The sequence below is a fragment of the Euprymna scolopes genome, chromosome 41 (assembly GCF_053919585.1).
Source record: "Euprymna scolopes isolate OS-2025 chromosome 41, ASM5391958v1, whole genome shotgun sequence".
Lineage (NCBI taxonomy): Eukaryota > Metazoa > Mollusca > Cephalopoda > Sepiida > Sepiolidae > Euprymna > Euprymna scolopes.
In genome coordinates this window covers 46,091,369-46,112,846 of record NC_136522.1, presented here as the reverse complement: position 1 = coordinate 46,112,846, position 21,478 = coordinate 46,091,369, and the positions used below count along the sequence as shown (strand labels likewise).

The 21,478-nt window shown below is 34.5% G+C and overlaps 1 protein-coding gene across 1 annotated transcript in view; it reads right to left on the bottom strand.

Annotated features, from left to right (window-relative positions):
* The window catches only part of LOC145266506 (small ribosomal subunit protein mS37-like), a 71,369-nt gene extending 50,467 nt beyond the window's left edge, over nt 1-20,902 (bottom strand). Inside the window, exon 1 of the mRNA XM_080122239.1 lies at nt 20,628-20,902. Within this exon, the coding sequence (XP_079978365.1) occupies nt 20,628-20,775 (148 nt within the window). The 5' untranslated portion in view covers nt 20,776-20,902. The remainder of the gene's footprint in view (nt 1-20,627) is intronic.
* Nucleotides 20,903-21,478: the final 576 nt, after the last annotated feature.

The following is a 21,478-nucleotide window of genomic DNA, read 5'->3' as shown; positions in this document are numbered from 1 at the left end:
ACATATATACATACATATACATATGTACATATATAAACATACGTACATATATATGTACATACACACACGGATACATATAATGATGGCAGATCAATTATAGGACTATTTTTATAGACAAATGCTTGAGGGAGTATCTATACAAAGATGATGTTACAGAGATTTAGCTTTGTACGACAGCTAAATTTCTCTCTCAGTTCAAAATGTTGAGATCCAGCAACAAACAAGAGCAAGATAGCCAGCAACAAGTTAAACTGCAGACCAGTTTAATGCGGGTACTGGTCTCCCGCTTTATGGTTTTTTAAATCAGAGATTTGCTTCTCCTAGAGGGGTTGCCTTCACCACGGCTTACAGGAGTTCTCTCCACCCCACATACACATGGAAATAAACACATGCATGCACACATACATGCATACACACAGAATGCACGCAAACATACATATGCATGTACACACACATGCAAACATACACACATCGAGGATACTAAATAGAGCTCTCGGTTGGTTTCAATAAAAAAGCGGGGCAATGTGCCCCATACCCGGCATTACAATCTTCAAAGGAAGAAAAATAAAAAAAATAAAAAAATAAAATAAAAAATAAAAAAATAGAATCACATACATATAAGCATGTACTTACATATGCATACAACACGTACACATTCACATACATGTAAAATACACATGAAGGAGTGTTCCAAAAGTCATATATCCTCAATGATCAGGATGAAGGTGATGGGTACAATTCAATGAGTTTGACAAAAAAAACACACACACACATATACATATATACATACATACATATTAAATATTTATATACACAGATAAGAGAAAATAATTCACATTAGCACATACACATACTCACTTTATTAACAATTATACTTCTAAATTATTATATTAATAAAAATATACATTAAATTGGAGAGCATAATTATGATTTTAAGTAAGCTTAAATTTTTTTCAGGCAGTTTAATATCTAGTTGATTTAGTTAATAGATAGCCCTGCTGAGATGTGCCAGCATGGAAATGAGAACTCATTTACATAGGCTGTTCTAATATATATATATATATATATATATATATATATATATATATATACACACACACACACACACACACACATACACACAACTTATAAATGTTTATATGGTTGCTAACATTAACCATGCAGTAATTTCTCCCAGATAAAGCAGTCATCAATGAGCAGAAGAACAAAGCTCAAAGTATGCTGGCGTCCCTCCAGGATCCATGATGGAGCCAACTCTCTTCTTTATCCTCATTAATGATCTCCCAAACCACATTCTAAGTTCATCTGTTGACATATATGCAGACGACACTACAATCTTGAGTAACACTTCCAAAGCCAAAGGGCAACGATGACTAAGATCTCTCTGAGTTTCTCTTCTAATCCTGAGCATGTAGTGCAATGGGGCAAAAGGTGGCTGGTTAATTTTAATGCATCAAAAACCAAGCTTCTATCTTTTCACAATAAACGTTCTGATCTCCACTTGGCCCCAATTGATATGAATGGCTTTCATCTCGTAGAAGGTCCTCGCTTGAACAAACTTCTGGCTTTGACCTTTACACTTGATTTGAAATGGAAAACTTGCATCATATCTGTTGCCAAGGTCACTGGAAAAATGTTTGCATCATTCTAACGCTTCAGAAGATATCTTCCTCCCAACACAATCCTCTACAAATTCGTCCTAAAATGGAGTACTATTGCCACATTAAATGACCTTTGTAAAAAAAAAAAGAAAAAAAGTCTAGTATTAATTTTCACAAAGGACTTCCACTCACTTTTCTATCACCTTTGGATAAAATTAAATAAAACTAAAAATAGTCCAGATTATAGCCCTGTACACCTATCAGCTGTGTTTAAAAATTCATAATGATCAGTTAATTAGTTTAGAAGTGAATCCTACACATACTTTATGTGTGTGTTTACTTTTAGTTTTTTTAAGAGTGCTTAGTTATTTTGTGCAAGAGAATATAAATTTTTTATATCACTTGAAACTATACATTAGTTAGATTTTCCATCAATACCTTTGGTTTTACGAAAATGATGGAAACCCATACCTAATGTAACCTGTTTTTCAGTCGATGTTTTGATAATGTCAAAATCACACTACATGAACTTTAGGGATGCCCCCAAATCTTTGTGTAAAATCACCAACATTTTACACATTATCAGCCATACCATCATTTTGTGTCTATATATAATTGTGTATACTTTTTACGGATGCTGTTAGTCACTTTAATTTTATTTTTTTGTTGCTTTGCTATTGTTTATGTTAATTTTATTAATTAGAAGCTTCCATACATTTTTTTAAAACTAGATGCTTAAATTAAGTTGACCCCACTCCTTGAAACAATTAAAATAATTTCAAGTTGTAGTTAAATTTACTATTTTATAATTGCCAATAGTCATATTTTATATTATATGAAAATATATTTTTTTAATTACTCAAAAATCTATGTTTAAAACTTCATAAGCAAGAAATGTTGACATTTTATTCTATTTAAATCTTTTTAAAATTATTTTGTAGAATTCTGTTTTTTTTTGTTGCAATTTAACTAATTATAATATATATTATTGAGAAAAAACGTTGATTTCTTTTTGAAAAGCATAATATTGTTTTTATGTCCATTTTTTATTTACAATCTGAAGGTAAGTAAAATAAGTAATGGGTTTTAAATTATTTTAACTTTTTAGTTTTATAAAATGTTGCAATTTTTATGGATCTAAATATATTTTGTTTAGCTTGCGTAACATGAAATATGGAGGAGGTTAGAACACCTAAAAAACTTTTTTCAATTTCCCCTCACATATTAAACGAAAACTGCCTTTAAAATATACATTAATTTAAAATTGAATACGCATCGAAAATTTAATGAAAATCTGACCATTAATTGATTTTTGCTAGATTTGTTAAACACGGGTGTGTTTTAAAGCGTCAAATAATGTAAACACGATTTTGGTCTCGCATTTTCATTGTTTCCATACGCTGTAAAATTGTTTTTTTTTTGTTTTTTTTTGTTTTGTTTTTTTAAGTATTACTAGTTTATTTGAAGCTTTTTTTTAAATGATACAAAAGTTAGGATGACAATATTAAATTACAGTTAAATCGTGTTAAATAGGGGGGGTCATATCTCGCGTTGGAGGTACCTAATAAACTTTTACGTTCACAAGTTGTTTTGAAAGAAAATCTTATTTTTCTCTTTTTAATAAATTCACTCATAAAAAGGTAAATATTGAATAGTTTAGAAAGAACAGAGAAAAAAATATGGAATCTTCAGACCATCGACAAGGAAAAGAAAACGTCGGATTTTCGTAAATATTTGCATGAAGAGAAAATGATCATAATTTATAAACGTTCTAGGGGGAATAACTCACAAAAAGTTGTATAGGATTATATCCCTTTACTATTTTAATTGGGTTGGGCCTATATGTTTGAATATTGGCGTTTTTTTGTAGGTTTATTAAATGTCAAAATACGGCGCTTACTTAAAAGGATTCATTGCATATAATTAATCAAGGATCGGCTGATATTTTACAAAAAGCTGGAGGCAACTGTGGGTTCATACATTTTCCAAGAAAGCCTGGTTTTAAATCCTTTAACTAATTTATTTGGTACATAATTTATACCTTAAACCCCCATTATTTTTTTTGTTTTTTGTTTTTTTTTACATTTTCACCCCAAACAAGGCACATTACCACTTTGGTGTAGGGGGCTACTATCAGGAACATAAGCATCAGGGGTACTGTGTAGGGAGTTGGGCAGCAAGATGTCGGTTCACTTGAACTTCTGCATGTCAGTACAGTTGGGGAAGAAGGAACCCTGAAGGGAATTCCGAAGTCTAGCTGTTCTGGGGAAGAAACTACTGAAGTAGAAGGCTCTCTTACATCTAGGGATCTCTACTGTGAAGGGGTGGGATTTAGCTGCCTGTCAGGTTTGTCGAGGGTATTTACGTCGAGGGGGTACAAGTGCTTGCAGTTCGTCAGAGCACTCACCGTTAAAGTACTTGTAGAACATGGACAGGGATGCTACATTTCGTCGATTGGACAGAGGCTGAAGTTTAGATGACAGTTCAGGACCTATCAGATTGGTAACTCTCTTTTGAACCTTGTCTAGGAGCGAGAGACTAGTGGCAGATGCACCAGCCCAAATATAACAACAGTACTCCATACATGGGGGAATGCTGGCCTTATAGAAGTATAGGATACTTTCGGGCGTTAGTAGCTTTCTAGCACAGTAGAGAGAACCTACCTTCCTCACAGCAGTCCTGGCAACACTCTCAATGTAATTGTTTCAACTCATGTTTCCTGTGAACGTTAGGCCGAGGAGTTTAAAAGATGTACATTCAAATAAAGAGTCATTGGCCATTGCTATTCGTGGTAGGGAAAGTTTCTTGTAATGCATGAAGGAACCAAGTTTAGTCTTGGCAGTATTGAATGTGACCATCCATTTTTGTCCCCATTCCACTACAGATCGGAGGTCATCCTCTAGTGTTTCTGCCATTTCTTTAGATATATGTTCATTTATTTTCCTGTCGTGTCTGTTATAGAGCGTGGTGTCATCAGCATATATACCCATCTCATAGACAATTTTGTCAGGGAGGTCATTTATGAATATTAGGAATAATAGAGGTCCAAGGATAGATCCTTGAGGCACTCCCGCATTTATATCATATTGTTTAGATGTTCGACCATAAAGGACAACCTGGATTTTTCTCTTATCTAAGAAGGATTTAATTATGCTATGTATTCTTCCAGTGATACCATATGATCTGATTTTCTTAAGATCTTCATGCCATACCCTGTCAAAAGTCTTAGATATATCTAGAGCTACCGCTCTACCCTCCTCCTTCTGGCTCTTCAGTTTTGGCTCTAGATTTTAGGGCAATTTCAACCATTACCACTGCATGATCGGCGTTCACAAGTGGGCTGTGGGCATTCGTTACAGTCATCGGGAACTGTAGTCAGAAACAGATCTAGAAGTGATGCGTATTGTGCTTGCTGGTCTGGGAAACGGGTTGGAAATGTAACCATCTGTGATAGGGAATGAGATATAGAGAAGTTATGTGTTGTGGTACCAGCTGCGTCTGTATAAGTAGAAAATTCAAGCCAGTTGCTGTGGTGGACATTGAAGTCACCAAATACATGCACTTGTGTGCTAGTGTCGGGGCAAAGTGCTGTATCTATGCTGCCAGAGACTTTGTTTATTAGGGTACAGTCCTGGGTTGAGGGAGAGTAGTAGAGAAAATAAAAGTAGCTAATGTTATGTTGCATTTTAAGTCTAAAGCACATAAAGGTTTGATCGTCCAATTCTAGTTTTGTTTCTCTAGTCAAGGGGAGGGTGTTTCGAATATAGACTCCAAGCCTGTGCATATGTCTGTCAGAGTCCTTACGGCAGAGTGGGAGATATCCAGGCATGTTAAAGTAGTTAGAGGGGATGGAGGAGTGTAGGTTAGTCTCACTTAGTGCTAAGATATCCGGGGTGTTTGTTAGGAGAAATGCTTCAACATCATTTAAATTAGTTCTAAGCCCATGGATGTTCCTAAATGCGAGCCGAAAAGGAGAAGGCAGGTTGGTTTTGTTTGAGTTTTGGCCTGGTTTTGTTTTTAGCATAATTTTTTAATGTACTGTCATTTTTATTTTTAAGGGTTTCAGTGTAGGTAAGGGGTGCTGAGCAAGTGATTATGCAAAATACAAGACATGCAACACAAGCAAACCATCAGTTGTGCCTCCATCTACTAGGATTGTGGCCTCAGGATAGCCCACCAGGGATGAGTGCAGGGTCCCTTTCCATGTGCAACATGGCACTACAAACATCCAGATATTATACAATTGTTGATGGAGCAGCTGCTCTAAGCGCTACCAAAGAGTTAGAGCCCCTGTACTATCAGTTGGGAACAGCAGCCAGAAACTGTCTATCCGGTACCCTCAACCCAACAGACGATGATCAACCCAATCTACTTGCACTGGCATTACGGCATTCAAACACTCCCAAGTGCCCAGTTTAAGGGATGGGATGTGTCGGGAGTGGGGAAAACGGTATTCATTGCCCTAATCAGGAAACAAGATCGACCACTGTGTGTTTCTGTCGACTACCTGTATGGAGTATGGAAGCCGGGCGATAGATAGTGCCTATCTACTCCTTAAGCAGTTTAAGTTTACAGACCGGTAATTTGTTCAAGTCACCAGCTCTAGGAAGGTTGTCATCCAAGACTGGGGAGGCCTTCTTCCTTTTAGGTTTAGCTTCAGAGTTTTCCTTCTCCTAGACAGATGACCTGGGAAGATCTATGGGTCCATCAGCACCGAGAGGGTTTGCCCAATGCCTAGGTCCTAATCCAGGTATTTCTGCAACCCCGCATGGGTGGTTAATGTTACTGAGTTAGTTTATAAAGGTTATATATCTACTGAAAAATTATACTCCTCAAAGTGATTACAGGACATTTCTATTTCATTGTTTGTTACTGGAGGAGGGGGTGAGTAAGAGTTCATGCAGTGGAAGCAGCTATATTTGCAAACAGGTCTGTTGGAAGGAGTTAATATGGCTTAATGTTTTTTTTTTTACTTTAAATTTATAATTGGAAAAAAATATTCCTATACTGTCTCGATTTAATCATCATCAGATGTTATCTGATCTTAGCCCACACATAACACATATCATATCATATCCTCATATCATTTATTGCCATGCAACACATCCCCTCAACCTTCACTAGACAGGTTTCACTTCCATACATCACATACCTGACACGCTATTTCCTTGGTCGACAGTGACAACACTGCTGATTAATTAACGAGATTTTTGAAGTTACACGATCCACTCTTAATTCTTGCTATCACACTAGTACCTATAGAATCACTCTCATCTTTGATTAAGTGCTTTTTTTTTTATAGTTTCACGAGTTTTTAAAGTGTTCTGAGAAACTGGAGTGATTTTATAAAATTTCCCAGTTTAAGTAGCGAACATATGCACTCTCTGCATGCAATTTTTTTTTTTTTTTACTATTCAGTTACTAAGGCAAAAAACAATTCAAGGATAAATAAGACAAAATGACTGTCAATGGAGATGAGGAGTGCTATGAGAATACTAATATTGATCAAAGGTATAAAATGCATTTAATTATGGGGTGATTGTGAGGTGTTGATATTGACCAGATGTTGTATGTAGATGTGAAAGAATTCAAATAGATTATGTCTAACAGTTAATTTGTTAGTGTTAATTACTAAGTTAGACACATAAATCTTGAAACTGATTTTGTATTTAACTTTATTTCAGGGTGACTAGTTTTAATCTTTTTATGTTATCAAAATGTAGTGTATTTTTGTTATTAATTAAAATGTGTTTATATTCAGAACGAGGGCAGTCATGTTTTTTCAGGTGTTTGCAAATTGAGCTAGTGTCAGAGAGATGCATGATAAGTACAGAAAAATGTTTTGTAGAGTAACCGATGTAACTATTAGTCTTTTTTTTTTTATTATTATTGTTGTCAGCTATACATTTTTCAAAAGATATTGGAACCTATATAACATTTTTTTTTTTAACTGTTTATTGAAATCTGAAAGGAGTTATTGTTAACTATAAGGTTTAACGTTTTTAATTTTTTGAAATGAATGTTATTTTATTATTACAGTTAACGGGAATACATATTTATGTTTTATATTTTTTAGAGCTTTTTCAGGCAATTTAAAATTTAGATACATTTACAATAGAATATAGTTGTGTGGCCTATTCAGCTGATTGTTATTAGTATTGTCCGAGCTTATAGTCATTAATTTAATGTATTTATAAACAAATTGTTTCTTAATCAGAACTTGCTTAATAGTTTTTAATTTGTTAAAAAGTATTTTTCTCATTGAAAACATTAATTTTACATAGTTTAATAAATTCTTTGCATGGCTATTGGATATCAATGTGTATTTCACTTTTATAAGTTAGGATACATTTATACTAGCAGATTTGTATAGAGAGAGGTGTGGAAAGGATATTGTTGTAATAGGCTGTCATTAGGTACATCTAAAAACAGAATTCTGTTATTAACGTTTAACTTATAAGTACAGGATTATTTTGAAAAATGATTTGTAATTGTTTTTTGTTTTTTATATAATTATTTCATTGCTATTGTCTGCTAAAATAAAGATATCATCAAAATGGAGGTTTTTGTAATTACCTTGTTGATACCATTGGAACACACAGTAAAGCCGGTGCTAGTGCGTTTGCAAAAGCTAAGAATAGATGAAATCAGTTCAGGAAACTTCTGCCATTACTAATCAGAAGAGTGTTACTACTAGCAATCATGCAAAGAATCTATCAGACGTGTGTACCTACGTACATAGGTACGGTGATGTGCGGAAGCAAAACCTGGCCAGTTATGATTGAAACATGCGTTGCATGGCAACAAATGATGTGACTGATATGATGGACGTGCAAGGAATAGGACTATGACAAGAGAGTATTCTTTTTATTATTTTGACTCTCAAGTGCATATCCGTTGATATCTTATATGCTTTTATAAAGAGTGATGTGGTTCTTGCTTGTCGGATATATACTCGAGAGTCAAAACAAATGATAAGAACATACTGTTGTCAGAGCACTAGTAATGAAAGTCTTAGACCAGCTTAGATCTGATGAACTCAGAAAAAGATTTAATCTGGTCAGTATAGCGCTGTGTGTAGAAAAGGAGACTTTGACAGTATGGCATGACCATATTAAAAGAATGGATGAGAGTTTTTAGTTAAGTAAATGTAGAACAGTTGAGGTAACAGGTTTAATTCAGAGAAAAAGGCCATCAAGTGATATAGTTTGGAATCGCTACTTAGACCTACCTCAGACAAAACCTTTTGGATTCTTATAGTTGAAGACTTTTAACTATTGATATGTGAACCAGAATATATGAACCGCAATAGATAGAGAGGAATTCCAATGCGACCATTTTTAGATTTTTTGAATGATTACTTTCTAGTGCGACATGCAGATGAACTGACAAGATTACATGGCATTTAGAGATCATTAATCCTCAACTTGATTGTAACCAGTGAAGAAAATGTGATAAAAAGTATTTTTTTTTTTTTTTACAAACAAGTCACAACTTATAAAGGCCCAGAGGCCACTTAAGGATAAAGATTATTGAGTTTGAGTCAATGGTTCTAACTATTCAGAAAGTGACTATTCAAAAAGACAGTTCAACAAGTATTTGTTTGTATTGAACTGGAAAACAACAATGCCATAGTCAGCCGGGAAGCAGCCTCATGGTATTGTGTTCCACATACAGGCAGTTCTTGGAAAAACTTTGCTCAAGGATAAAGGTTATTGAGTTTTGTTTATCAAGGCCTGGAGGCCACTTAAGGATAAAGGTTAATGAGTGTCAGGTGAGACAACACCTAGATGATCGGTTATGGTAGAAACTGGATGAATTAATTTATTTTGGAGGACAGCTCATCAAGAACTTATTCATGTTGGACATGAAAATGATTAGTCAGCTGGGAAGTATCTCCACAGTATTGTGTCCCACAGATGAGCAGTTCTGGGAAAAAAAGCTTTGTTTGTGGAATTTTTGTTTAGTGTTAGGCACAGATAGAGATTAAGAGAAATTGCTGATAGTGGTTTTAGCTAGATGAGTGTTTGCTGTGAATGCCTTACAGGGAGGAGACTATAAATTGAAGTTCAGTCAAGCACCGGTCATGAAAATGATACTGCAGAGACAGGTTTGCAACACCAGTTTGAAGAAAGATTACTCCAGGAGTCACCAAACATCTCTTGAGTGTAGAGCCATTCTTGTAATCAAAAAATGATCCAAAAAAAGCAAAAGAACTTTCAAAGAGAAAAGAAAATTATCCAATTGTGAATATTAAATGTAGTTGTCCCCAGCAAAAAAAAAAATCATTAATCCAATAACAAAAACTTTGAATTGTAAAGAATTCCAGATAAGAAATGGTAGCATTAATCCAGTTAGGATCAGCAGTTGCATTCTTCTCATGTCAAGATGAAAAATTATGACTGAAAAATTCAAAACGATTCAGTATATTTTATACAACAATTCTGGCACATGATTGGTTCATTCCTATCACCCTGGCTATAAATATAATCGTCCAAATCTGTGATCATACACAGTATAATCATGCCAAAAATATTGCAACAACCTTCCATGATACTACATTCAAAACCCTTCACATCCAAAGTACCACAAAGTCAATAGAAACAGGATCAAGTCATGCCTATCTTTAAAAATAGAGACAAGAATGAGGCAGAAATTAAACTACCAATTTGAAAACCTGACATTTGTTTTATGCAAAGTATTTGTATCAGAGAAAAAGTGATAATTCATACAGTTACGATCAACCTGTGGTCATTAACATGAATTTGTCTCAGGAAGATCATGCATGAATCGGCCCATCACATGCTTAAACGAATGGATTGAAATACTAGACGGCAGAGTCGTCATGGATGTGATATATCTGAACTTTTGATACGCTGCCACATAGACAGCTTGGCAGCAACCTAAAGTTTTTTTTTTTGTTACTCTTTTTCACCCCAAACAAGGTATATTACCACTTGGAACATAAGGGGCTACTATGTGGAATCGTATCTAATGTGGGGAGTTGAGTGGCGAGACATCTGTTCACATTACATTTAAATTTCAGCAGGTTTGTATAATTAGAGAAGCAGCAAACAGGGAAGAAATTTGAAAGTCTAGCAGTCCAAGAGAAGAAACTATTTTTCTTTTTTTTTTTTTTGTTACATTTTCACCCCAAACAAGGCACAGTGCCACTTGGATCTAGGGGGCTACTACCAGGGACATAAGTTGAAGGGATAATATGTAGGAAGTTGAGCAGCAAGATGTCTGTTCATATTACACTTGAACTTCTGCATGTGAGTACAGTTGAGGAAACCGGAACCTGGAAGGGAATTCCAAAGTTTAGCAGTTCTGGGGAAGAAACTATTTGAGTAGAAGGCTTTTTTACATCTAGGGATCTCTACTGTGAAGGAGTGGGATTTAGCTGCTTGTCAGGTTTGTCGGGGATATTCATGTCGAGGGGGTACAACAAGTGCTTGTAGTTCGTCAGAGCATTCACCATTAAAGTACTTGTAGAACAGGTAGAGAGGTGCAACATTTCATCGATGGGACAGAGGCTGAAGCCTAGATGATAATTTAGAACCTATCAGGTTGATGACTCTTTTTTTAACCCTGTCCAGGAGTGAGAGATGTAGCAGATGCTCCAGCTCAAATGTGACAACAGTACTCCATACATGAGCGAATGGTGGCCTGATAGAAGTACAGGATACTTTCAGGCGCAAGTAGTTTTCTAGCACGGTAGAGAGAGCCAACCTTCTTTGTAGCAGCCTTGGCAATGCTCTCAATGTATCTGTTCCAGCTCAAGTTCCCTGTGAACGTTAAGCCAAGGAGTTTGAATGAAGTACTTTCAGGTAATGTATTTTTAGCCATAGCTATTAGTGGTTGAGAAGGTTTCTTGTAATTATTAAAGGAAACAAGCTTAGTCTTGGCAGCATTGAACGTTACCATCCATTTTTAACTCCATTCCACTACAGACTGTAGGTCTTCCTCTAGGGTTTCCATTGTTTACTTTGATGTGTGTTCATTCGTTTTCCTCTCGTGCTTGTTATAGAGCATGGTGTCATCAGCAAATATACCCCTCTCAGAGATTATTTTAGCAGGGAGGTCATTTATAAATATCAGGAATAATAAAGGTCCAAGGATCAACCCCTGAGATACACCCACATTTATAACATATTGTTTAGACATATGACCATCGAGGACAATCTGTACTCCTCTCTTACTTAAGAAGGATTTATGTTAAGTATTTGTCCAGTAATACCATAGGATCTGATTTTCATGAGAAGGCCATTGTGCCATACCCTGTCAAAGTCCTTAGATATATCTAGGGCTACTGACCTCCCCTCCCCTGCCTTATTCAGTGCATGGTATATATGTTAAGAGATTACAGTTAGAATATCTGCAATAGGACAGACTTGCCTAAATTCATATTGATGTTCAGACAGAAGTTTAGCAACTATACGATGGTGGACTATAGCTTTATTAATTATGGACTCAAATATTTTGGCGAAAAGAGGGAGGAGGTTAATGGGGCGATAATTTTATGAGTCAGTTCTTTTGCCAGAATTCTTGTAAACTGGTACCACAGAAGCAGTTTACTTTTGAGGTGTCTAGGTTTTTTATTATATCATGTACTTGAGAAGGGGGGGGGATTTTCAGATCATCTAGTGTGGTTTCTGTCCACAAAGGAAAATCAGGGAGGGAATTGTTTGCTGGGTCCAAAGTAGAGTTTGAGGCAAACTGACCAGCAAACATATTAGTTTTCTCGGTTGCCATGCAAATAACCTCCTGATTGTTGGAGAGTTGAGTGCCCATTATTTACTACACTGTTGTGAATTTACTAGAAATCACGAGTTCCTAATTTTTGCTCATCAACACATTTTCTGGTAGTATTGGTTTATTCTCCCTTGCTACTTCTTTCTTACAATTACTTCTAACTTCTATAAACTTTTGTCTGTTTGTACTGGACTTATGCCAGATAAATCTGTGGTATGTATGTTGCCTTTGAGCAATGCCAGCTGCGCAAGTAGAAGTAAACCATTGGGGAGAGTGCGGTTTGCTATAGAACTTCTGTGTGAAAACGTGCTTCAATTGCAGTTTTGAACCATTCAATGGTCTCACTTGCACACTGTTCCGCAGGAAGAGAAAACCCAATTCAAGTGGGATGAGGACCCAGAGTTTCTCTTTCAGGAGTTGAAAACATTAATCATTGCTGAAATTGAACACAGTGTCTGCATCCTTGATCCAGATAAACCAACATCCCTGGTGACCGAGTGATCCAGTTATATCTCATAGGATTAGCAAATCTCTCGACGGAGGCAACCTTTCTAGGGCAATTGCTCTTGACATATCTAAGGCCTTTGATAAAGGTTTACTTCATAAGATCTCTAGCTATGGTATTGCTGGAAATGTCTTCTCAATTATTAAATCATTTCTTTCTGATAGGTTCATAAGAGTAGTAGTTGAGGGGCAAAAATCAGAAGCTTACAGTATTAATGCCGGTGTCCCTCAGGGGTCCATCCTGGGCCCAACTCTTTTCCTGATCTACATTAATGATCTTCCAAATCACATCCTTACATCATTTCTAGACATCTATGCTGACGACACTACCATTTATGGTACCACATCTAAGACAGTAAACGACCAAGTTCTCTCCAATTCTCTCTCCTCTGATCTTGAGCACGTAGTACAATGGGGTAAGGAGTCGCTGGTTACTTTTAATGCATCTAAAACCAAGCTTCTCTCTTTACATCATCAACATTCTGATCCACATCTGGCATCAATTGAAATGAATGGCTCTCGTCTTAAGGAGGCCTCAAGTTTTGACAAGCTTCTTGGCTTGACCATTACTCCTGATCTTAAATGGAACACGTACATCAAATCTGTTGCCAAGGCCGCTGGAAAAATGGTGGGATCTTTCTATCGATCCGGTAGATATCTCACTGCTGATGCTATTCTCTATCTATATAAGAGCCAGGTACGTCCAAGGATGGAATACTGTTGCCACATCTGGGCAGGAGCTGCTAGAAAGGACTTGGTCTGCCTTGATAGAGTTCAAAATAGACTTCGTAGCCTCGTAGGAGATGTCCTTTTCTCTTCCTTGCAACCTCTATCTCACAGAAGAGATGTTGCGAGTTTGTCTCTGATGTATCGTTATTTTCATGGAAAGTGTTCGACTGAGCTTCAATCTATGGTCCCCCCTCGCTAAACTTTCACAAGAAACACTCGTCTAGCTGTAAACACTATCAATAATTCCCCCCACTCTTTATCTGTGCTTAAACCTAAACGTAGATTCCATGAACAAAGCTTCTTTCTTAGAACTGGACGCCTGTGGAATTGTCTTCCGTTTTTCTGCTTTCCGGCTGACTACAATATGGTTGTCTTCAAGTCTAAAAAAAATGTTAGTGTTTTTCAAATTTGGTGCACGCAATATTGTGAGTCTCTAGGTATAAAAAAATAGTACCATTTTAAAGAAAAAAGGTCACTTATCAATATGGTGAGCTTAAAAAAGGGTTTTAAGTTGTTTTTCACCAAAAAAATCCAACTTGAAAACTTCAGTGAAAGAAATATGAAAGAAATTCAATTGAAAAAATTCCAAAAATCGTTTTGTAGAGAAATATCTCCTCTTTAATAATCTGTTGGTGTCATATTACTAGGCTCATAAATCAAGAAGCGCGACTAATAAAAGTGACTGCACCTACACATCGAGATTTACAACTTAATCCCAAGTACAAAGTATCATCATGAAAATCAACTGTCAGCAGAACCAGCCACATGACCTAACGAAAACATAAACGAACAAGTTGTTTCACTATGTTTATATCAAAGTTCTTAAGTTTTTGTTTATTTAAAAGTTATAGAAAGTTATTGTTTAAAATAATATTTTTAGTGAGTCAATAAAAGAAATGAAAATTTACAATTTAAAAAATAATGTCAGTTGTTTATTTTCTATATCTTCTTTCAAACTTTCATATGTTCTTTGCTTTATCGTCTTTCGGTTGTTAAATTATCTTTTAAAAATTAAACTGGGTACATTTTAAACTAAAATTACATTTTTAGTTGCGTGTGACTAACGGAAAATTTTTTTTTCATTTTTAAAAAATGTGCCTCATTTTTTTTGTTTACTTATTTCTCTTATGTTCTGTCGGGCGTTTTTGATAGATCTAAGATTTTGTTAAATTATTTTTTATTAGACTGTACAGTTACATTACTTAAAAAACAAAAAAATTAACAAAATATAGCTAAGTTTCAAGTTACGTGCAACAATATAAATAATAATGTAAATAAAAAAACTAATTTCATATAAAAATGCGCATTTTTTTTGTTTATGTTCTTGATTCGTTTTCTTGTTCGTTTTTGATAAATTTGAAGATTTTGTTAAATTATTTTCTAATTACAATGTACATTACTTAAAAAATAACTAAAAATATAATTAAGTTATGTGCACGTGGCGCATAAATGAAAAAATTAATTTTACTGTAAAAATCATTTTTTTTTTTGTTTATTTAATAATTCCCGAGACGGTACTTCTACAGTTTATCACCAAAAATAGAGGCGCCAATTTTTTTGCGCACCTGTCACTAAAATCCGAGGGAGAAATCAGTATTTTAAACTATGACCGAAGTTAGAAATAACAAAAAAATTAAACTAGATATTAATTACTTCTGGAAAGAACTATGAAAAAAATAAAGTGAAAGAGAACATATATCTGTAATTGTTTAACTTGAAATGCTTCCAATTAAACATTATATATATATATATATATATATATATATATATATATATATATTAAAAATTATTGAAAACAGGAACGTTTTTCATGAAACGTGTGTGTGTGTATATATATATATATATATATTTATTAAAAACAGAAAATGAAAAATTATTAAAAACAGAAAATGAAAATGACATATTCATAATTGTCTAAACTGGGTGAGCGCCATTTGAAAACCAAAACATTTACTGTATAAAGATTTATCAAAATATAATTGTAAAAACATTTATTGAAAAGTTTGCATAAGAAAATATAATTTTAATAAAACAATTTTGTAATGAAAGCAACATTGGATTTTTATAAAATATTTTTGTTTTTTTTCCAAACAAATAAATAATTTTAATGAAACATTTTTTTTAATTAAAGCAAATTTAAAGGGTCGACAACAAATTAATTTAAATGAAACAAAAAAAAATCATTATCTAGTTTAATTTTTTTTGTTATTTATTTCATGCTTCGGTCATAATTTAAAATACTGATTTCTCCCTCAGATTTTAACAACTGATGCACAAAAAAAAATAATGGTGTCTCCATTCTCGCTGATAAATTGTAGAAGTACCCCCGAGAACTATATGTTCTATCAGGTGTTTTTGATGAACTTGAACTGAGATATCTCAAGGTTGTGTTAAGTGTCAAAATCAACACCAGTGGAAATATAGTTCAACTGGAAGCTGCTCTCTCTGACTACTTGATTCATTTCCACCTCCAAAGCAACAAAAAAAGTCCTAGTGAATCTGCTGAACATTCAGATAACTCCTGCAGTTGTGATGAAGAACCATCTTCAGGAATCTTTAGTTATGAGCATCAAAGACAATGGGTTGCTGTCTACTACAACACCAACTTTTACATTGGCCAAGTCATTGAGGTTGTATCTGCATCTAGCGCTGTAATAAATTTTTTATCGCAAACCAAAGGTAGAAAAGATTTTTTTCAATGGCCTTTGTCAGATGACACTGCACAGGTAGAGTCAGCATTTGTTTACAGATGGGGTTTTGAGGTAATGCCAGTTTACAGCGATGGTAGAATTTGGAGTGTTCTTGATATATCTACCATAGCAGAAGCTTATAAAAGAATTCTAAGAGAAAATCAATAAAGGAATTGTAGTAAGACTTCTGCCTATAAAATATCTTGTTTACTTGTCTTTTAAGTTGAAAGTTTTCCAATGCTTGAAAAAAATGACTTGTGATTTTTTGTATAACAAATTTCTAAATCTTGTTGTTGTCGGTCCTTTTTTTTGGCGAGTTTAAATTCCCCAAAGTAAAAATATTTCTGTGGCAAAAAGTTTTGTTATTAGAAATAAGGCAAACATTTTTTTTTAATTCTGCGCTCAAAAAATTAGTAAAGTTGCAAAGTTTTAAGCTTCTACCTCCAATGGTTACATTTTTACAGCAATTTCAATAACGTATACTTTTGACTCATTTTTTAACCTTTTTTTGACCTTTTTACCAAATTGTCTGTCCGACGGCTTTTACATGGTCCACAGTTGAGTGGTTTTATCAATTTATAATTAAAAGAAAAAATGATCTTGATCTCTAATGTGTTATCCCTATATATATAAAATGTACTCATTTTCCCCCTATGATTTTAACCTTAATAGGATTAAAAATCAAAACATTTCATGCAAATGTAATATGCACAAACTGCAGCACAATATCTGAGGTGTGTTATAGGCATATTACCTCTCCACTTCCTTGATAATCATAGATTCCCATATTTTTTCTGCTGAGAGTTAACTGCCACAGTCGGTTAAAATTAATGGAAGTAGTAAAATCTTTTCTCTCTAATTAATTCCTTCTTCCCCTGCCACCACTTACACCGTTTCCAGATCGTTCATAAGGGACAGTTACGAAGGAACACCGGTTTGGGTTTTCTTTACTTCATAATTGCTTAAAAAAACTGGAATTAAATTTTACCGTGCATTTCCATTCTATGCTTCCTATTGGATGAAACGCACAATGGAATTAATCGATACCGACATTCCCACAAACATAAATTCTTATCCCATGCTTACTTTTACATTGCTTGATTACGATTTATATTACTTCAACAAATTGCATAGCATACTATTCAAACACTCTCTAACAGAAATTTGTGTTCTGCATTACGACTTCAGTTTACACATAGAAAATCATGTTTACTAAAAAAAACCCAAAACGAACTAACCTTGGATTCCATGTTTTACTACAAACTCAATTGGTCGCCAACTCTTAGTTACGTATCCAACTTTAATTATGACACGTTCATTTCTCTTTCAGCGTACCCTCATCGAATAACACTTAGCAGCCGATATTCAGGTAAATGCACTTTCATATCACATTGCATTATACAACCGTTCACTTCTTTCATGTTAAGTTACTTAAATTCACTAAACTCAGTTGCAGTGCTCTGTGGCATAGTGGTTATTTACCATAGTTGTTTTTTTTTTTTGTTTTTTTTGCCTAAACAGCTAGAATGGAATTTTAAACACTCTTTCATTCATTAAGTTTACGTACGTTTTCCATTTACTAAAATAGATTCCGTTGTATTTCTGTGCCAAGAACACAGTTGCCTACAAAACTGGAATGGAATTTAACACTTCCTTCCTTTAAATTATTTCTCTTAAGCAAAATAAAAATGCAAATTTAATTTCATTTCTTCGCCAGCAAGGGAGGACAATGAAAACCTAACTTATAATGTGGCATTTCTTTTTACAGTTTTTGCCATAAAAATTAGCAATTCTTTCAACTTTTCGCACAAAAAACATACAGATAAAATTTAAATTGAAAAAATTTGGTCCCTTTTGTTTGCCGGGGGGGGGGGAATAAATAGAGTTTCATTTCTTTGACAGGAGGGGGTTAGTGGAAATATCAACAATAATGTCATTGTTTTTCCCAAAAAAAATAGCCACTAGAAGAACTCTAATTCTTTCCATTTTTTTTTCGCAAAAATAAAAAAAAAAATCATTTCCGGTTTATTTTGTTTCCAAAATAATGTCCACTGTTTGCATTTCTTTAAACTTTAGTCCCGTCATATATTAGCTAGATCGTTCCATAAAGTAGTAAACTCATACATTTCATTTTCATTCAGTATTTGAAACATTGAAATTATTTCTTTGGTTGGTAGCAGGGGGGGGGGGGTACTGATTAAAAACATAAACTGAATTGTGTCATTTTTTCCCAGTTTAAAAGGCGATCAAACAACAAGAATATAGAGTTCATTAGTTGAGTATATAACAATCTTTCACTTTTCACACAATACAATTTTTTTTACAATATGCCACCAAAAACGACTTCCCTTAGTCGTAATACAACAACAGTTGCAACCAAAAAAAGAAGTCGACAATGGGGACATTATGAACAGTCTCAGGAAGACACTTTTGGTACTTCCTTGAACAAAAACGCAAATCGGGACTATGGGTCACATCAGCAAGTTACTTTTGACCCAGGCGGAACAGTCTCAACTACTGATATAAACACATATGTGGAACTTACGGTTGCACAAAACAGACAAGCAATTATATTAGAAGCAATGCAGATACAAACACTACGTACAACTGCTCCTAAATCATCTTTCTGGTACTTAAATAAATTCAAACATGTTTCTGTTACTATTTCTTGGTGGCCGAGCTGTTAACGTCGCATGTTTTCTTTTCACACTTTATTTTCCAACTTCACTTCAAGGGTTCGATCCTTCTTACTTACCTACCAAAACTTTTTTTTTAATAAATTCCCCCACCCGGAGACAAACACCCGGGCAACGATTTTTTATTCCTCCTCCACAGCTGATGATTGACAGCAATCTTAAAGTGCACCATGCAAGTTCCACCTCAAAATTAATAATCACTTCAAATGAGTATCACTGAAATTTACAGAAGCCACAGAAACCTATTGTTTCTACTTTTTCTACGTGATAAACCCCACCAGTGATGGGGACTGATGCACATGACCAAGGACAACTGGCAAGCTTTGATACCAGTGTGTCACCAAGTAGGAGTCCACAAACCATATCCCCTATTCAAAAGACAATCAGTCCACTCCATTTATGTTGAGCATGCCGATACAATCAAACCAAGCCAAGCATGTACCAAAGTAGCTTCAAAACTACATCATAACAGTTCGAACTGTACATAACTTCTAACCTAGCATCCCTATCCAATGTTTACAGTGCATTCCCTAGTAGTTTAAGTATTCCCCATGTTTCATGCCTCATATTTGCAGAAATCCTTTTGTATTAGTCTTTGAGCATGTCCGTTCTGACAATTGTTTACACACATGCAAAAGCTTGGGGATGAGATAGAAGAGTACCATGATTAATGAATCTCTAACTATTGTATTTAAATCTTTTTCAGATCTTGTTCATTGTCAGCAGACAATAAACTTTTGTAGAACAAATGGAATAACTGGTTCCAGTACTCTCCTCCTATTTCGATAATCTTTACAAATGATTTTGCATTATCACAACAAGTGCTTACCATTGATTTCTTACTTGCAATGACCATTGGTCTTCATGCGGCAATAAGCCTCCACAAGGTCACCATATTCTTTGCATTCATTCCAGTACTTTCTCTCCTTGGTCCTTCAATCGTCCTTGACCCTTCATGGCTATTGTATGGTATCAGACGAGGCTGATGCCATATTTATCATTACTGTTTCTTTATTAAACGTTAGATTTTAGTATAAAAAATATCACGGTACTTCTACAGAATTTGAACCGAACGCTTTGGTTATGTTATTATTATTTTAACTCAAGTTTTAGGTTTAGTTCAGCAAAAGTCGGTTTGTAGAAGCACCAAAATGTTAATGTTAAAAAAAAAAAACATTCTGTCCTTAACAAAACCCTAAATTCAACGCAACACAACAGGGGGTGCCGGATTTGGCACAGATACAAAAGCTGTCGATTATGGTGACCGCGCGACCTTCTAAGGTGATTTTGAAACCTTTTAATTGCCGATGAGAAAATAATTTCTGAATTTTGGAAGCGAAAGTATTTACATTTCATTTGTAGCACCTGTGCTCTTGAACCAAAAGAAAACATAGGTACTTTTACTTTACCTCTGCAGAGAATGTACCGTGCTATTTTTTATAGTATTTTCAGGTTAAAGTTTTACGGCATTTTTTTGTTTACATATATGAATATAGGTGAAAGTAATAGTTACAAAATACCCTCCCTATGTTAAGAATGGGGTTCAAAATAATAAAATTGTTATTTCAGCACGGTACCTTTTCTGCATCAGTACCAAAACATCAATATGCACCATTGTTGTACCCAAGAACGAAAGAAAAAAATACACAAACCTTTATTTTTCTCCTTTCGATTTGAAACACTGTTTTTAAGGACAGGTGTTGCGAGTATTTTGTAAGGAAACACCTCCAAATAATTATTAAACCGTTTTAGTTGGTTACCACTTCGGCCTTTGGCCATCACGTTGGTCAATCTCGTCATTTCTGGTTAATAAATTAAAAAGGTGGTGCGTTTTATTATTATTGTTTTAAAAAAAAAAACAAGTGAGATATGGTAACTAGCTTCTCACCTTCAAACTCATGTGTGCAGGAAAAATAAATAAAAATAAGAACTAATTTACGACTGTCGTAAAAATAAAAAAGTTTGACGTTTTTTACCTTATTATAATAGATATTTTTAATTTACATTTAGCTTATAAACATACATGCAATTGTTAACGAGAATATCAATTTCCGTTTTTATATATTTTAAATTTGTCGTAAACTTTGAAGTATTCACTTCCGTCATGTGTAATCGGTGTTTCTTGACTGTGAGCAGAGAGCAAATTCAAATTCCCACTAAATTATAAAGTTCATTCTGTGCAAACTTGTCATGCTATAGAAAAGTAATATTTCAAGATTTAGTGAAAATTAACAGACAGCTTTTTTGGGTGCTTGTGTAAATTAAATTAGTGATCTTTAAACCAACGCATTGTCGCATTTCAGGTAGGTACGTGAAAGAAAAATTCAAAGTTAACATATCTCAAAATGGAACAGCTCAGCAGAAAGAGTATGCAGAGACCATTCTAATGATACTTGAACCACCTCTGTAGGACAAATAATAAGAAAGTTACAACAATTCTAAAGCTGAAATTTGAGGCTAATTTTTGACAATAGAATCAATGGATTTCCTTAACAAAGTTGTG